This window comes from Typopeltis vanoorti, chromosome 18 (genome assembly GCF_054136105.1).
Source record: "Typopeltis vanoorti isolate ZY-2024b chromosome 18, IOZ_Tvanoo_1.0, whole genome shotgun sequence".
NCBI lineage: Eukaryota > Metazoa > Arthropoda > Arachnida > Uropygi > Thelyphonidae > Typopeltis > Typopeltis vanoorti.
Window position 1 is genome coordinate 98,565,052 of NC_143566.1, and position 19,960 is coordinate 98,585,011.

Here is a 19,960-nt window from a genome sequence, read left to right on the forward strand (position 1 = left end):
CCTAATCTTCTTCAGGACTCTCATGTCTGCAGTCTCTAGTCTTTTAGTCTTTAGTCAAGTGTTTTATTTCTGACCCAGCTTTCAGATCCATAAGTTAAAATTGGTTTGAACACTGTCTTGCATATAGCTAATTTAGTGTTTTGGCTAACTTCTCTCTTATTCTATATAAATTTATTCAGTTGACTTCCTACTTTGGTTGATTCTATTGTCTATTTCCATATTTAATTTATCATCTTCATTAAAAATCCTACCTAAGTAGCTCAAATGTTTTACTTGTTCTATTGGTTCTCCATTCACAATGCAATTGAGATTTTCAATGTTTCTGCCTACTTTCATTGGATTTGTATTTTTAATGCTGACCTTCATATCTATTAAAACAGTTATTCAATTTAGTCAAGGAATTTTGCAGACTTATAGTGGATTTATTTAGAAGTATAACATCATCTGCATAAAGCAAAGAGCTGAGATTAACATCTCCAATTTTGATATAAGGTTTAATACCACTTTCCTTCGTAATGTGATCCATATAGATAATGAATAAAAAAAGGAGATAATGTATGTCCTTGTATGACACCAGATTTAACATTAAACCACCTTCCTGTACTTCTTTCAATTCTAACTACTGACTTACAACTCAAATAAAGACTAAGTATTGCACTTGATATAATACTCCATTAACACCATATAATAACTGTAGCATTTTGAATAGCTTCGCTCTTGGAACTTTGTCATATGCTTTTTCCAGATATACAAAACTTAAATACAGATCTTTGTTATATTCCCATGATTTCTCAACTATCTGACGTAAAGTGAAAATCTGACCCTGACAGCCTCCATTTGGTCTGAATCCAGTTTGTTCTTCACCAAGCTTCTCTTCCACAATCCTTCTCAAGTATACTTGCATAAATCTTACCAGGAACACTCAGCAGATAATTACCTCTGTAATTCTCACATTCAGTTTTATTTCCCTTTTTATATATGGGTACTATGAGAGCTCTACTCCAATCATCAGGAATTCATCTCTCGGTCCAAGCTTTCTGAACTATGTAATGCAGCCACTTTTATACCTCCATACTTTAGCATTTCTGGTCGAATATCATCTACATCAGCTGCCTTTCAACATTTCAGGCTTTTGATGGCTTTTTCTACTTCAAGTATGGATATGTATTCCTGACTGCATGCCTGGTCAGTGTTTTTTACCACATTGCTGTCATCACTACTTGTTTCATTCAGCAATTCTTCAAAATAATTACTCCATACTTCAAGAATATCTTTTTCTCCTGTTTTCATGCCACCTTAATCATCTCTAATTCCTTTTACAGCACTCTTCCCTCCATTTCTGAGCTTCTTCAACAACCTCCAGAATATCTTGTCACCTTATTTATATTTATTTTCTATGTTCTTACCAAAGTCCTCCCATGACTTTTGTTTAGCCAGTTTTACACAGTGTTTAGCTTTCTTACATTTGTCTCTATATTCTCTAAGAGCACAAACTGACATATTTGCCAGGGACTTTTGATATGCTTTCCTCTTTTCCTTCACTGCCTCTTTAACTTCCTATGTCCACCATGGAGTTTTGATTTTTCTATTCTTGCAGACAATCTCACCACATGCCTCTGGCTGAATCAATCAGTGTTTTCTTCAGGGCTTGCTACTGAATCTCCAAAGTTCAGTTCCTGTTCTCAAACTGTTTCATTTTTTCTTGAATAATATTTGTTTATTTTAGTCTACAGTTCACATCTGAGAGCTGCTCAAGTTTTATTCGCTTTAAAACTTTTTTACATGTTCTTCTTTTCAATATGAAATTCAGTTTTATCCTGCTCAAGACTAAATGGTGATCTTCCAATTTCAAATCCTCTGTACACTCTGGTGTCCTGCACCAGTGGGAAAAACATCACTGTTGACAATAACATAGTCAATGAGACTTTTCTTATTCCTTGCCTCTTCTCTACATGTGAATTTGTGCACATTTTTATGTTGGAAGATGGTGTTAGTAATAACCAGTCCATGTCCTGAGCAGAAATCCAACAGGTATTTGCCATTATTATTAGCTTTGCAATTTTCTCCAAATTTTCCCAAAATATTTTCGTATATCTGACAATCATTTCCTACTCTGCTATTTAGATCCCCAACAAGGAGGACCAACTTTTCCTTTTTCATTGTTTCAGTTGCTTTCTCTAAAGCCTCAAAAAATTCCTTCACTTCTACTTTAGTAGAACCTCCTGTGTGACCATAGGCACAAATAATCTCATTGTACAGTTTCCCCATTCTCATATTTGCCCACATCACTCTACTTGAGACTGCCTGTCATTCTAGAAGATTAGCTTCTTATTTAGTGTTGAATACTATGGCAACTCCTTTTCCTTGATTGTCACTGCCTGAATTTAACATTTTGTATTTATCGCTCAGAAAGATCTCAACTAGTTTTTGCCTTTTTTTTTTTTTTTTGTTTTGTTTTCAGTCACCCCTATTATGTCGATCTGTTACTTATCCAATTCCTCAGTTAACTCTATTTCTTTGCCATTTAGGTTTCTTATGTTAATAGTACCAATTTTGAACTTTTATGATGTTGAGTTAGGGTGGGTTTTAGATTTGTTCCAGTAGCTGACTTTTCACTGTTTGTCCTTGTTCTCTGGCAAAAACAATGGGGGCCAAGCCCTTTTTTAACCAGGTGATGCCCCATTGGGCATGAAATTCTGTTATGTTGTACCATCATTTGAAATTTTGATTTAAGCCAATAAGAATACAATTTGGTCGGCTAAATCCCAAATTGCCGTTCAGTATCCAGGTAGATACCTAACAGGGTGCACCACGAGAAGGTGAGGATTGGACATTAGGTCAGAAGCCCTGGTCAGTTCTCCGCATTCCTTTAAAGGCTATGTGGAGGTCTCCTCTCAGTTATATAGCTTTGACCCTTAAGCATCCCCGATATATATGACTGATAAAGTATATATTGACTCAATCTACAAATAAAAAAAAAATCAACAGTGAACTGTGATACATTTCAAATTAAAGAAAGGTGCTAGACAGAGTTGTGTAATTTCTCTTCTTCCATTCAAATTCTATAGTGAAGAAATGTTTGAAAGTATAGATGAGCTGGAAGATGTAAATAGGAGGAAGGAATATAAATAACATTTGTTACGCAGAAGATACCGTACTGATTGCTGAGAGAGAGAGAGAGAGAAAGATGAATAATTTCAATAAAGTAATACATCAAATAAATTCCCAAAGTATATATCCTTACATTAAATTCCACAAAAGTTATGATAATAAGCAGAGGAAAATATACCCCCAAAAGTTAAAATTAAAGCAGAAAACCAAATTTGAGAAACAAGTCAAATGCTACACTTATTTAGGGCATTTAATTATAGGTGGAAAATGTAAAAGATCACAGAGATTAGGCTAAGAATAGAAATTAAATAATTATCCTTTAACAGAATGAAAAACATACTAACATTTAGGGATACAAGGGGGAAAAAAAAAATAGATATACATGGAGATCAAGAACAGCTAACCTCCTGATGGAGATGACTCTTGATAGGATAGTGTAAGAACATTACAGTATAAATACATAAGCATTTTAAAAGTATACCAAATGCTGATGTGCACTGCTGCTATTTTTTTCTAGTACAGTTACTTGTATTATGCTAAAGAGGAAACATGAATATCACACCTATAAAATGAATATCATTATTAATAAATAGCCAACTCAACTCTAATTGTATCATCATACAATTTGATTTAACAAAGTGAATTTGCTATGCTGCCAGACACCAATGAGATTTTTCTGATTAGTATACTGAGGAAAAGTAATCTTCAATTTATTTTATTATAAAATTTATTCCAGGAATGTATACAGTTTAGTGTGCGTGTGTGTCTGTGTATAAATAGCTTGGAGACAATAGCCAAATGGCAAAAGGTATCATTTAATATTACCTAAGCTAAATTACTGCATCTGATAAAGGCAGAACCCAGTGCTATTTCTAATTGCAATGGTATCCTGATTTATTTTAACCCATGTTAAATTAGCTCAACTCTGGTGCAAAGTTCAAAGCATCCCTAATTTTGAGCAAGTAGCTTGTGATGAAACAAGTAACTTGCTCAAAATTAGGGATGCTTCAAACTTTGCATCAGGGTTAAGCTAATTTCATCTCTAGTTTTACATAAAGATCAACAACCTTTGATAAACACCCTTGAAAAGAACGTCATATAAAGATATAATTACGTGGATTGTAGAAAGTTGGGCTGCTGTAAGTGAAACTGTGTTAGAAATGGTTTAATTAAAGCACAAGGGAATGCAGTGGCGTCCAGTGACAATGATTATGAAGCTGAAGAAATACCAAACGAAATTTTTAATGCAATCGATTCTTTCAATAATGAGTCTGATGAAGAATTTTTTGGATTTGAATAGTGCAATGTTCAATAAATATTAAGTAATATATATTGAACATTGCACTATTCTACCTTGGTTTTGTTATTACATTTGATTCACCTCTCATACCTTTCAAATGTATACCACGCATGTTCATTTTTAACGACTTTCGACTTTTTTGTATAGATAACGTGCGCATTATCTATTGAAAAATACGGTATATTCAATACAAAACATACACAGCGAATATTGCGAAAATCAAATGCAAATATTACATTTTTAGCATCTTACATACACATCTGACATGGCACACTTAGTCTCTTAAAACATTTTAAATTTGTTTTCATTATTTCATGGCCCCCCTCAACAAAACTAATGGCCCCAAGGGGGCTGCAGCCCACAGTTTGGGAAGGTACACAGTATGGTTAGTACTCCAGAAATGATGGGCTAGACCCGAGCCATCTGTTCTGTTGTTATTAACATCTCCTATAACATCATTTTTTCTCCAGCCGAGCCTCCCTAAAGAAAAAGTGATTTTTAACCTTTCGGATCATATATTAACACAACCAGAAACTGAAATACTTAAGAAATATTTCAGTTTCTGGTCATATTCCTAAGGTCGACATCATCAGTAACATAGAGAAAGCACTCTCGTCCTTTCAAAAAACAATGGCAAATGATCTGAGATCGAAGAGTGCTATTATCCTTTCAACTTCAAAGCCACCTAACCTAAACATAACACTGCAAGAAAAAAGAGCTCTCTCAAACTTGAAGGATAAACAAATAACCAATTTAAAAGCACACAAAGGTAATGCAACAGTCATTTTAAACACTAAAGACTACATAGCCAAAATTACTATCAGATCCATCAATGTATCACATATTAGAGTCGAACCCAACATGGAAAAACCACAAGGACACTAATAACTTATTACGGAACATGACTAGTTGGTCCACAGACTTGCAACGAAATCTGAAGTCACAAACCCATTGACGCCATGATTGTATGGAGTCCCAAAAGTCTACAAAAGTGGAGTTCCACTACACCCGATCGTTGACGGAAGAAATGCTCCCACATATTTATTGTTCAAACACCTCTCCAACCTCCTAAAAGGACATATCAGAAAATCGAACACTTACATTAAGAATTAAAAGCACTTTATTGAAAAATTGAAAAGCATCTCGATCTTAAAGACTTTCTCGCTAGCTTGGACGTGGTATCTTTATTTACCAACATCCCAGTAGAAGAAGTTATCAGTATCCTATACAATCTCTTCCCAGAAGATACGGCTCACCTTTTTCACCATTGCTTTAAATCTAATTATTTTAAATGGAATGAAACGATATGAGCAACTAAGTGGCTTAACTATGGGCAGTCCCCTTTCGCTACTCTGTGCAGATCTGTTCATGGAAAAGCAAGAAACAGACATTCTCTCAAAATCAGACCCAAAACCTTTAGCGTGGTGGAGGTATGTAGATGATAGCTTCATAATATGGAGGGACACAAAAACAGCTCTTTTCGACTTTTTAACCAAAATTAATTCTTTTCATCAAAAAATAAAATTCACTTTGGAACTGGAAAAAGATAATCAATCTTTTTGAACATATATTAACACAACCAGAAACTGAAAAAGATAATCAACTACCACTTTTGGATACCCTTATCAAGAAACTAGCAGATGGACATATCAAACTAACAATTTACCGAACCCAACACACACCAGATGCTACCTTCATTTCAAATCAACTCGCCATATTTCCCAGAAGCTCAGTATAATACATATGCTCAAAAATAGAGCTACGAACATCATCTCAGAAGAAAAAGAACTCTATGATGAAATTACTCATATATCAGAGACATTAATAAAAAATGGCTATCCAAAGAATCTAATCAACTCACATTGAATTTATATTATAATATTTTTAAATTATTCAATAAACAAGTACAAAAATGCCTAAACTAGATATGTAACTGCAAGGAAAATGGCAAGCAACATAATCCAAGAATTCCAACTTTGTTTACCTTCTCCAAGTATGCCCCATACAGATCTAATTCTTCATCAACCATAAAAAAGAGCTCAATGCAATGAGAATTATTTACGAGTTGCCTAGCCTGATTAAAAAAACTATACATTTTGAACTTTTGCAATAATTATAATAATAGAACTGTATTACCTGTATTCTATATGATCTCTTCTTAGATGTTCCTTTCAGCTCCAAATCAACAATTTTTGCTAAGCAAATAAAATATTAAGAGTTAAATCAGAATTTGAATTTATAATTAATATTTAAAATTATATGCAATGGTATTGTCCATTACAAAATGTAACATTCTTTGCAAATGTTTAATAAAAATTAGAAATAATGGTTTGCTGAAAAATATGAAAATTAGAAAAATAAATAAACTATACAAACTTAAAAGTAACTGATTACAAAGTAAATTCCATTAAGAAAAGATTTATATTATTATTATGTGACACCTCCAAGGAGTTCAAGGGCACATTGTGGAAGAGAAATCTACTTTGTTTCAATAATGAAATACCATGAGTTTTTCATAATGAAAAGAATTATAAAAATGGAGGAAGACTCACATAAAAACTTTATTAATGAAGAATTTTTGCTTATGTATCATAAGCGTCATCATTAAATCAAAGAATGGCAATTAAACAATAACAGACAATTCTAAAAAGCACCACCTGAGTAGCTAATGTAAGAAACTAAAAAAAGGTCAACAATTTACTAACCTATTTAAAAATAAATAAATAAAATAAATTATATAAATATATACATAGACAAAATAAAGATTAATAGATTTTGTAAGTATACCATTTTCCACAAAGGGAATAGATGTAGATGTTCTATGAGAAAATTTTTCTGAAGGACTCTTGTCCCAACAAACTCTATGTTTAGTGTTGATAGCATACCCCCTTAAGTTGAGACTATTCAGGTTTGTGGTATTTAAAATAAGACCTGTGTTCTTCCAGATCAATAAAAGCAGATCTTGATGTTTTTCCAAAATAAGATCACCCACTAGGGCAAGGAATCTGGTTGATGTGTGAATAACTAAAAGCTGGAAACTTGTCCTTAGGAGAAGTGAGAAAGGTGGAGATTTTTCTGATGTGGAGAAAGGCAACAAAAATATTTCAATGGTTTTTTTGAAAACTTCTGCTATGCATTCAATAATGCCATGCATATAAGGGATAAGAATGCGAGTTATTTCTTCTGTATTTGAAGAGGTAGAGATCGTAATTGTTAAAAGCTTTTTGATGAAGGAATCCTTAAAAACTAACTATGTAGAAAAGGTGGAATTAATGTCTTAATTCTTTCTGTAAAAGAATATCTGAAGAGCATAAAGAATGGGCACAATATACTAAGGTCTTAATAGTTCCAGCCTTTTGACTAAGATGATGATGATGAGAAATAAAAACACTTTGAATTTTAAAAATAAAATTTCTGATCATCTAGATGCTTCAGATATGATTAGTTTAGATGTTATATCCTTGTTTACTAATATTCCTTTATCTGGCAGCACTGAATTACTTTAATAAAATCTGAAGGAAATTCTTGAACTATTTGATTTTGTAATACATTCTGGATTATTTATACTTTAAAAACAAATTATAATCAATAACTCGAAGGAATAACCATGGGCAATCCTATTTCTCCTACTATTGCCAACTTCTTCATGAAACATTTGAACAAGGTATTGTTGATAACATTTCACCTACACAGAATTTGGAATGGCTCTTTCTCTAAGTTACATCAGTTTCTTTCTAAATTAAATGTACTTCATCCCAGGATCCAAATTCACTTTACAGAAGTAGTAAATAAACAATTAGCCTTTTTTAGATCTAATTCTTCATCAACCAGATGGCTGCCTACATTTTTCAGGTTTTTTTTTTTTTTTTTTTTGGAAGAAGATTTATACAGACCATTATATCCATGCTGAATCGCATCATCTTAGTCAGAAGGTTGGAACTATTAAGACTAGTACTTTGTGCCCATTCTTTATGTTCTTCAAACGAACCTTTACAGAAAGAATTAAGACATTAATTCCACCTTTTTATCTAATGGTTTTAAGGATTCTTTCATCAAAAAAGCCAAGTTATGTTATCTCTACCTCTTCAAATACAGAAGAAATGGCTCACATTCCTATCCCTTTTGTGCATGGCATTAGTGAATACATAGCAAAAGTTTTAAAACCACTGAATATTTTTGTTGCCTTTCTCTCCATTAGAAAAATCTCTACCTTTTGCACTTCTCCTAAGGACAAACTTCCACCTCTCAGTTATCCAGGCAAATATCACAATAGCAAGGAAGAATCTGATTCTTCCTTGCTCTTGTGGGGGACAAACAAAAAGATCAGCTTTTATTCATCTGGAAGAACACAAGTCTTATATTAAATATCATGAACCTGAACAGTCTGGACTTGTGAAGCATGCTATCGACACTAAACATTGAGTTTGCTGGGACAAGAGTCTTTCAGAAAAGTCGTTTTCTCATAGAACATTTTTATAAAGAAATGTGAAATTTAATTCACTGTCATATCTTACATAGATCTGATGGTCTATGTCTATCCCCTTTGCAGGAGATTGGAAAGATAAGCAGATTTAAAAGTGCTAACTTTATTTTGTCTATGTACAGTATGGTGAAAACAGTACTGAATAACTACAATGATATATGTTATGGAATAAACAGGTTTATTAATATATGTTTATGTTTGCACATGATGATATGTACATCCACAACTATTAGTGGAATCTTGGCTGAATAAAGCATTAACTACGGTAGATTACATGCTCAAAATGGGCACCCTGTCTTTCAAGACAGGCATTGTAGCACATGCAAAGGTTCTCTGTCATCTTGTAGAACAAGGGTTGGGACATCTGCTGGACATATTGTATAATTTTATCCCTGAGTTCATCAAGGTTTGAAGGAGGTTACAGTGGAATGCCCATTTCCTTCAACATACCCCAAACGAAGGCATTAAGTGAAGTGAGATCAGGAGAACGTGAAGGTACGGGAATTCTGTGATGTGTGACAGGTTGCTCCATCCTGTTGGAATACCTGTGCACACAAAATAGAATGTTTTTGGACGACACATCCTATGCAAATACTGGGTGAATGGAGCCAACACATTCTTGATTGTGTGATTACTATTCAACATCACGGTTACACCACCCTTTTCAATTAAGTAGAGCCCCGTTACACCATGGCTGGAAACTGCACATGCAGTGACCTTCTCGCTGCGAAGAGGTTTCTCTTGGACAAATTCCTGTCACAAGACCAAGAAACCTGTAGGTTCATCTGTTTACATGACCACTTAGATGAAAAATGCTTTGTCCAAAAACCAGACATTAAGGCAGGAGGACAGATCTTCATAGACATTGGCCAGCACACATACACAGTATTCCTGCCGTTCGGCATAATCCATTGCTGTTAAACACTGACCCATCTGAATGACATACAAAAAAGGTACCCAGCTCCATAAGATTCTCTGTATGTGACTGCCTCACTATCCCAAGATTTACCACTCTTTGGCATTGACTGCATTTCATTTGTGGTCTCCCTGAGTGTCCTTTGCATTGTGGCAGAACACTCCTGGGACATTGGAACCTCTCAATTAAGGCAATGATGACACTATTGCTTGGAGCATACTTATGGAAATGATGAACAAACTACTCACAAACATGTTATAGGCTTGGACCATTTGACCTACTTATTTGTTTTGTATCCAAACACAAGTGGTACATTAATAAATGATTGGTACAACATTATTTATAGCTAATTAGGATATATTACAAATATGAACAGCTCTTTCTGTGCAAGATGTAAGGTCTTCTTTGGTGCAAGGTGAAGGAGGCAAGAAAGGTGTTTCATGCACTGAGCTGTCCCACACTCACAGTTATCAGAACTAGTGAGGAAGCCCCATTTGACAAGATTGTTTGCTCTACTAATTCCGTATGAACTAAAATAATGCTCAACAATAAAGATCTTTTCTTCCAATGTCCAAAGAGCACTTGTAGATTCTACAAGTGCTCTTCTATAAATGTGCATGCAGTCAAATGGCATATCTCAAAATTATATTTATATAATTTTTTTAAAAATAAGTTAGGAAATGACTGACCTTTTTTTAAGTCTCTTAGATTAACTACTACAGTGACACTTTTTTAGAATTGCCTGTTATTATTTAATTGCCATTCTGTGATCTTGTACTGACGATGCCTATGATACTTTATTTGTGGTTATAGTGTAATTTTGATGTTTTATATAAATTCAGTTAACTGAGATAACTTTGCTTATCATACTGTACTATATTAGTTTAATTTGGCTAAACTTTTAAATGCTTTTAAGTTGGTCTAATTTGAAAAAGGCAACATACAGATCTGTAGGATGATTTACACCCTCCATCCAAAAAGAAACCAAACTTTTCGAAAATAGAAGAAACTAGTGGCGCAGCCTGTTGTATCTTCTGGTTGTCAAAAGCGGCAACCTTCAGTAGTATTGTGTCAACTGTTTATGACATATGTTTCATTAGAAGCCGGGTTATAGTGCCAAGAGTGACAGTGTGTTTTGACGAATGGTCGGAAAATGAGTTTCAAACAGAGAGCTGCGATTGACTTTTGTGTTAAACTAGATAAAAGTTTTACCGAAACGCATCAAATGCTTCAATAAGCATACGGTGATGAATGCTTATCCCATACTCGAGTTTATGAGTGGCTTAAGCGATTTCAAAATGGTCATGAGACACTTGAGGACGACGAAAAGTCCAAAAATTGAACTGAGCAAAAGTTAACATCCAAAAAGTGCGATTTCATCAAAGAAAACCCGAAATCGTCCGTGAGATTGATTGAAGATGAATTTGGGATTCCAAAATCAGCTGTGCACAACATGTTGCTTGAGAGTTGGGCCTTCGTAAATTGAATTCGCGATTTGTTCCCCACAAGTTGACCGACGACCAAAAAACGTATCAAATTGAACACTGCAAGGAGGTCGTTAAAACTGCTCGTAAGGACTCAAACTTCCTTGAAACGATCGTACTGGTGACGAAACGTGATGTTTTGAGTAGGAGCCTGAAACAAACCATCAGAGTGCTGAGTGGACACCATCAGAAGAAGAAGGGCATCCGAAAAAAGTCACTTGGAGAAGTCAAAAGTAAATAGACAATGCTGATTTGTTTCTACGATTCCAAGGGCATTATCCACAAAGAATTCGTTCTGCCTGGCCAAACAGTCAATAGTGTTTTATCTCAAAGTTTTGAAGCGATTTATAGCAAGGATTCATCATGTGCGGCATGAATATCGTGATGCAGGCAGCTGGTCACTTTTGCACAATAATGCACCATCTCATCGTTAGAACAGTGTGAGAAAGTTTTTGAGCAAAAACCAAGTTTGTGTGTTGGATCACTCGCTGTATTCACCTGATTTAGCACCCTGTGACTTCTTTCTCTTCCCCTGACTTCATTTGCCAATGAAAGGAAAGCGATATGACACCACTGAAAACGTTCAAGTGGCAGTAACCACGACCCTCAACAGTATCCCAAAAACCGATATAAAAAACTCATTTAACAAATTAATTGACCATGCCAAACGCTGTATCTAAGCTGAGGGAGAGTATATTGATTGAAATAAATTATTTGAATAATTATAATTGGCCTGTGTTTTATTTTCTATCAAAAGTTCGGTTTCTTTTTGGACAGAGGGCATAAATAAATTGGCAATGTGTGTCATGGATAATAACAGTTGTCCATTTTGTATGGTAAAGTGTACTGTTAGGCAATTTGAGATGAAAAAAGATTACATGCTGTGTATTACACTGATAGTACTGGATTGCCAAAAAATTTGAGGCTAGTTAGGAATTTAGGGATAATGGTACATAATGCAAAAGTTGACAAAGAATTACCTGGATGTTGAAAAATACATATAGAGAAAGGGAAGTTATTATCCCTCTTTATAAGGCAATGATATAGTTGTATCTTAACTAAGCATAAATTTGGTCACAATGATGAGAAGGTGATGGAAGAATCCAGAGAGAAGTGACCCAGATGGTGAAGTCTGTGGAATGCTCCCTAGGAGAATAGACTGAAGGTGTGTGGTATGTGGGTAGCAAAGTTTAGTTAACAGGCAAAAAAACAAAGAACATGACAACACCAATCTTACGGAACCCTTTTATAAGTTACTAAAAGGGTTCCATAAGATTGATGCAAAAGAAACTGTTCAATACATGACAAGTGTGGAAGTGAACTAGGAGTCATCCCTAGAAATTATGCAAGAGTCTAGTTGGTGAGGAGCATGAGGGCTAGAATTTTTTTTGCTTGGAGCTTTGCAAATGACTGGTATGGACTGCCAGAGGTAGTTGTGAGTGACAGTGAATGAGTTTAAGGAATCTGCCTCAACCCTAAGAAACTTTCCAAATTTGAAAGCACTCATCTTCAGTCCAATGGCCAACCAATTTAGCTCACTGGAGGGAGCCATTTAGGACTCTAGGCCCTGACTTTGGTTGTCTTTCTTCAGCCTCATATACCCAGTGTTAGTGCCTGCATGTACATATCATTGTCTTGTGATCCCTGAAAATTGCAACATGACATTGCCAAAATATATGAAGTATTAATTAAAGTTATTATAATTAATCTTTATAATATTAATTATAATATAATTAATTATAATAATTATAGTATATGTTATTATTTTCTGAAAAATAATAGTTATGAATAGCCAATGTATAAGCCTTTCAACCAGAACTAAACTTTTCCAAATCACTTCAGGCTCCAATAAGCAGGGTGCTGGTTTCACAATGGATAATGATATTCGTGAACCACCTATGGACATTTACAAACATCCATGTCTGCAAAAGATTCTGGCTTATCACCTGCTGGCTGGTAAATGGTGATGATCTACTTGGCCAATTAAGTCTGCATTTGATTTCGTGTTCTTAGATATTCATTTTCCTCTTCTTTTCAGAATCTCGTTTTCCTTCTTCTCTAGATATAGTTGAGTCACCTTCCTATTTGTGAAAGCTTCTGTTTTGACATTTTAAAAATGAGGGAGGAACCCCCCCCCCCCCCAATACACACAGCCCATTCAAAACATTATGCCCACTTCCATATTTGATAATCACCTATTTCATCCTGAGAGAGAGATGGCACACTTACCAGTGAAAGTCAATACAGGTACCGGCCGAGTGTAGCATAGTGTTCATTCGAACATAGTGACATGAATAATAGTCATTAGATGGACTCAAAAAAAGTATGGTTGTGGTATATCAGTTGAAGGGTGGAAGTATCCAGTTTCCTGGATATTTCCACCTTCTTATTTAACCTTCAACCCAAGCAAACAGAATTTGTACATGAAGTATCTTCATGACAAGTCTATTTGTATATATAGAAATTAATGACTTCACATTAACTACCTTAGTATCCCATAATGTAAAGAAAGCATCCTTTCAGGCATGTATAATACTACAACATTATGGAATGTATACTAAAGCAATTCATATTTAGTCATTAGCTTCTATATACAAGTAGCCTAGTTGTGAAGATACTTCACATATCAAGTCTGTTTGCTTAAGCTTAGATAAAAGATTAAACAAGAATATAATTTTTTGGAAAGTTTAAATTATAACCAAGTGTGAAATATATGACTTCTGCATTCCCACTGATAAGACCTCAATAAAGGTCAAAACTGATCTGGATAGCAGCATTCCCATAATGCAGAGCATTACATGCATCTGAAAGGATATCTGCTTTGCATTGTGGGATGCTAAGGTAATTAATGTGAAGCCAGTAGCCTAGTCATGAAGAGATTTCACATGCAAATTCTTGTACTTGGATAAAAGGATTAAACAATATAATTTTTTGGCAAATTTAATTTAAATTATAACAAAAAAACTGTCTACAAACTGCAATACTGCAGGTTTTCTGGGGAGTACTGTAAAATATTCCAAGAATGGAAGAATAACTACAGAAGAGGAGTTACTGCAAGGTTGGCAGGAAAACGACCCAGACGAAGACCAAGATATAGGTGGATTGATACCGTACAAAGTGCTTTAGACAACAGAAATATAAGATCGGATAATGTTGGAGTCTTGACAAGTAACAGACTGATTTGGAGGAAAATTGTAGATAGGAAGTTAGTAATGATGTAAATCTTTCATGTAGTACTATCATATCCTGTATACCCATTGAGGGTACATGGCAGGAATTTGATGATGATGAAATTCCCATGTTACTCCTCTAAACAAAAATAGGCTAAATAGCCATAAAAATAATAATCTGTGTTTTTTAAGATTTATATAATAAAAATTGATAACTTAAGTATTTTTTTCACTCACTATTTTCTGTATGTATTAATTAAACGCTTGAGGCCTGATTATTACGAGGGCTGTTCAATAAGTAATAAGACTAATTGTACTGTCGCGAAACCACTCATCACAATATTAATTTCTGTGGAATAAAGAAATGTTGCTGTCTGTATTAACAAAAGAGGTTGATAGATGGCGTATACGGGCTGATGTGCCAGAGTGTCACGTGACTAAATGCAAGCTAGTTTCGGCACACCTACGAGCCGCAACCAGTCGTCGAAATGGAAGCATCCTTGGAACAGCGTTATGCGATTAAATTTTGTGTGCATTTGCAAAAATCAGCATCGGACACTTTTAACATGATACGCGAAACTTTCCACGATGAAGCAATGTCGAGGGCAAGTGTTTTTCGCTGGCATAAAACTTTTAAGGAAGGAAGGCAAAATGTGGAAGATCTTGAACGCGAGGGAAGACCTTCAACGTCCATTACAGAGACAATGATCAACACAGCAGCGATTATCATCAAGGAGGATCGCAGAATTACAGTACGCCAGCTGCATGTTGTCCTGTGGGAAGTGTTCACTCAATAATGGCTGAACATTTGGGACTGAAACGTGTTTGTGCCCGATGGATTCCCAAACTCTTGACATCGAAGCAAATGCAGTCGAGTGGATGTGTGCACAGAACGGAAAGAAAGACTGGAACAAGAAGGCGACGACTTCTTAAAACGCATCATTACAGCAGATGAAGCTTGGTTGTATCACTATGACCCTACAATGAAACAACAAAGCAGTGAATGGAAGCATCCGTCTTCACCTATCCCCAAGAAAGCAAAAACTGTAAAATCAGCTGGTAAAGTTATGACCATAATGTTTTTTTGACTACGAAGGCATTGTTTACCAACACGCTGTAGAACCCGGGAATACTGTAAACGGCTCATACTATGCGGATGTTTTACAGACAATGGTACAGCACGTCAAAAGGAAGCTTCCATTGCTGAAAAATGGCTTCTTATTGCACCACGATAATGCAAGGCCACATATTGCTGGTTGTGTAGTGGATGTTTTGCAGAAGAACAACATAGATATCCTACCACACCCTCCATACAGTCCTGATCTCGCCCTCTGCGATTTCTGGCTGTTTCCTCAGCTCAAGAAACCACTAAGAGGCTGCCATTTCGAAAGCAACAAAGCATGTGTAAAAGCTGAGGAGGCGGTTTTGAAAGAACTCTCAAAAAACGGACTTTCACGTGTTTAAGAAGTGGACGCAACATTGGGACAAATGCATTGCTTCTCACAGTAGTTACTTCGAAAAAGACCATGTAAATGATGACGATTAAAGGTAATCTGTTTTCTATATAAATATAGTCTTATAACTTATTGAACAGCCTATGTAAAAACAAAAGCTGAATATGGCCCGCGGGTCTCAAAAGGTTGCTGATCCCTGCCTTAGAAGATAGAAATATAAGATCTGATAATGTTAGAGTCTTGACAGGTAACAGATTGATTTGGAGGAAAATTATAGATAGGAAGTTAGCAATGATGTAAATTTTTCATGTAGTACTATCATATCCTGTACACCCCTTGAGGGTATATATCAGGAATTTGATGATGAGTTACTGAACCAATGGTAAATTTCCACACCTCAATGTTTGTGATGAACGCAGGTGTCTCAACTTGTGCTAGCCTGACAAAAAAATGTGAAAAGGCATACCACAAATTTAACAAGGGGATGAATAGCAGATTCCCAGATCACAGTTCAACTGTATCTGCACATGGGCCTCTGAAGTAATTGTCCATTCAAGATACCCTGTGTTTATGTCTAATCACTGACTCAACCCAGTCTGCAAGGTCTAGTTTGCATCTGAGAGACATCACTGGTGTCATGCTGCTGGTATTGTTCAAGAGTGGCTTGCCAAACATAACAGCAACTTCCAAGTATTGCAATGGTCACTGAATTTGAATTTCACAGATTTTCACTATCTCTACTTGAATCAAGAGATCCAGTGTTTGTATCCTCCACCTTAAACAATCACAGATCTATGGAAATAATTCTAATGAGATGTATAGCAAAATTTCTGCAATGTTCAAAAGGTCTCATTGAGTCCATGAATGGTGGCAGTTCTGGCAGCAAACTGTTAGGACAGTAGCCATATTTCTGATTAGGCAGTGTGTGTGTGTGTGTGTGTGTGTGTACTTCTTCCACCTTTTTATCCACTAGTTTGCTCAATTCCTGATAATTAGAACACTGTCTAGCCTACAGTTATCATTATGAAATTTACACTGTGTCACTGTACTGTACTCAAGTTTTGCATTTTGATCAGATATGAAGGATGACTTCAGTCATTTTAACTTCATTAAATGTTAAGTTTCTCTTTAAGTAAGTGACAGTTTCATAAATATATCATTAATTCGTAGAGAGAGTGAAGAAAGAACAAATTTTGTTCAAACTTTGCCATAATTTAATTTCAGGCTTAATTTGGTAGAGCTTATTATTAGTCTCTTGTTTACAAGATTACTGCAAGTGACATAGTAATTTTTGTCTGATAATCTGTCAGTAATATGTGTATGGTACAAGCATACACGGATTGGATGTTTGAGGTAAGAGCTGACCTAGATGCAGTATCTGCAGCCTTATTTCCCTTAATAACAACATGGCTTTAAACCTAACAGAAGCATATATTAAAGTGTAGCTTCCATAACTGAAAGAGGCATTGAATTTGAAAGAGTACTGATGTTTCTTGAGCACTAGACTTCACATTGCCTAAAGGGAAATTTGTGAGACTGACTATATACCCTGGTGTACAAAACGTAAGGATGAACACTATCTCTGAGGATTACAACTGCAAAATTCAGCTTTCTTAGTTTGGTTTTCCTATTGATGACACTGTGGTTTCTGAACCTGATTGGAGACCCTTGATAAACAAGAGGATGAAGAAGTATTCATTCCCAGGAGAAGTTGAGTTCAGTGCCTTAGCTCCCTACCCACCATGGAGTCACACATGGATGTCCACCCTCTGGCAAGCAGTGATTGTACTCGGGGGTGAAATGCTTGGACCCTATCCCCAGACCATGGGGGGGGGACCCACTGCAACACCCTTGTAGGTAAGCCTACTAGCCAAGTGATCCTGGCTGGGCCATCCAGGACTACCTGTCTGGCCAAAGCAGAATCAAAGTAATGTAAGACTACCAGGATCCCATCCCTACTTCCAGATATCGACGGGCCACACTGCATTGCAAACACAGAGGCAAGGGTGTTGGATCCCAGTGATAGTGGTCTGTAAGGCAGGATAGTAACAAAGAGGTATAGAAAACGAATAAGAACAAAAAGTACCAGTACCATCAACTGGGTGTTTGTTCCCCACTCCCTCCATCACAAACAGGTGCCTCACATGGAGGGAGGGGGGCTATAGCACCAGCATTATTATGTGAAGACAAGATTTGAATAGAAATAAGGATATTAATATTTTTATTTTAAAAGCCTAAAGACAGTACTTGAATATATTTTCCTGTCAAAAAATTTCCTTCCATCCAGCTGGATGCAACCCAATAGATTCTAAGGTTTACTTGTCATAGCAGTGTAGAGTTTTTTTTTTCAGACCTGACATATGGAAGGGAGATGCTGGAAATTTAAACATTCTCTCTCTCTTGCACTCTCCAAAGAATAAATTTCCTCCCCTTTCCTATCAAAGTGTTAACAGAATTTCTTGCTTGTTCAGTCTTTTTGTATTATGACAGACAGAGCAGTTTTCCACAAGTACAGTTAAAAAAAAGATCAAACTTCAGTTATGTAATTCTGATAAATCAGTGTGTCACAATTCATACTGTTTTTACTAGCAGAATGGGTATAATTGGAAGACTATAGAGTTACATCATAGCCATTGTTTGTTAGAAAGATTACAATTAATAACTTAACCCGTATAAAACCAACAGTAATAACTTTAATGAATTAAATGTACAAATATTTCGTACTGAAAGTAACAGTACATCATCAGTGTAGAACAAACAGTTAAAAGGAATGGAATACAAAGTACAGAACAGTCGGTGGATTACCAATTAAATTGTTGCCGTGTGCCAGATTAAAATTAATAAAATATTATTAAATAATTCTTAAAAACTACCTGTAGTTTTTAAGAATTCATTGACAGTTGCATAAGATAAGAATCTCCCAAACTTTTGGGAGAGAGAGACAGTCATTTCGATTCAAATTTGGCCGATGTAAAAGGGCTTCACAACTTTCTTTAAAAAGGCGTTCATATTTAAACCTACATCTGTGGAGAAGACAAGCTTTATCCCACTGGATATTATGTTTAGTGTCAATGCTAAGTTGTGCTAAACCAGATTTATGAGGTTTCATGTATTTGATATAATGCTGATGTTCCTTCATTCTTTTTTCCACAGAACGGCCTGTTTGTCCAAAGTATGATAAATTACATTCTTCCTCTTTCACTTAAAATTGAAGATGATCTACTTGTACAGAAGTTGATTTCAAGCAGAGTGAGAGTAACAAATTTCAAATTAAAATATTGGATAAGGCAATTTGTGCCTACAGTTCTACTGCAGGTTCCAGTATGAAAGAAATACAGGAATTTTGAGTCATTGGAAAGGTCAGCCGACACAAAGTAAAAGACTGTTCTTGTTGGAGACCTATATGAAACCCAAAAATAACAGAATATGAAACACATCCTGCATATAAACAGATGTGAAGAAAATTGCTGAGAAGGGCAAGGCTCATATTACAGGTGTATTTCAATTTAAGTCTATAGATTCATCATAATAAAAATGCTCATGAATTCTTCAAGTGTCATCCCCTAGAAGGAAGTTCATCATGGAACTTTTTTCTTTCTTTTGCTGCTCTGGAACATTTATGGTAATTCAAGCCAGTCCAGTCCTTAATGTCTTCAAACCACATTCTCCTGGGTTTACCTCTCATTCTTTTTTCATCCAGTTTCGCCTTCTAATATTAATTTCTTAATGCCTTCTTGTCTAGTTAGATGTACAAAATATTTAAGTTTTCGTTCTTTTATGATTTTCATTAATGTTCTTTTCATTTTTGCTTTCTTTAAAACAACTTTGTTTTTCATTTTCTCTGTCCATGATATTTTCAACATTCTTCTGATGGTCCACATTTCAAAAGCTTCTAATTTTTTCTCTGCTTCTTTATTTAGAGCCTTAATATACTTAATTGCCTTATCCAATTTTTTAATTTGAAATTTGTTACTCTCACTCTGCTTGAAATCAACTTCTGTACAAGTAGATTATCTTCAATTTTAAGAGTCCAAGTTTCACT

The 19,960-nt window shown here is 35.3% G+C and overlaps 1 protein-coding gene across 2 annotated transcripts in view; it reads right to left on the reverse strand.

The window, feature by feature from the left end:
* Window positions 1-19,960, reverse strand: part of LOC150096979 (uncharacterized) — a 255,783-nt gene that overhangs the window by 194,251 nt on the left and 41,572 nt on the right. For both annotated transcript variants that reach the window (XM_090408126.1, XM_090408125.1), the window contains exon 3: window positions 6,548-6,606. In XM_090408126.1, coding sequence (XP_090264252.1) covers window positions 6,548-6,606 — 59 coding nt within the window. The remainder of the gene's footprint in view (window positions 1-6,547; window positions 6,607-19,960) is intronic.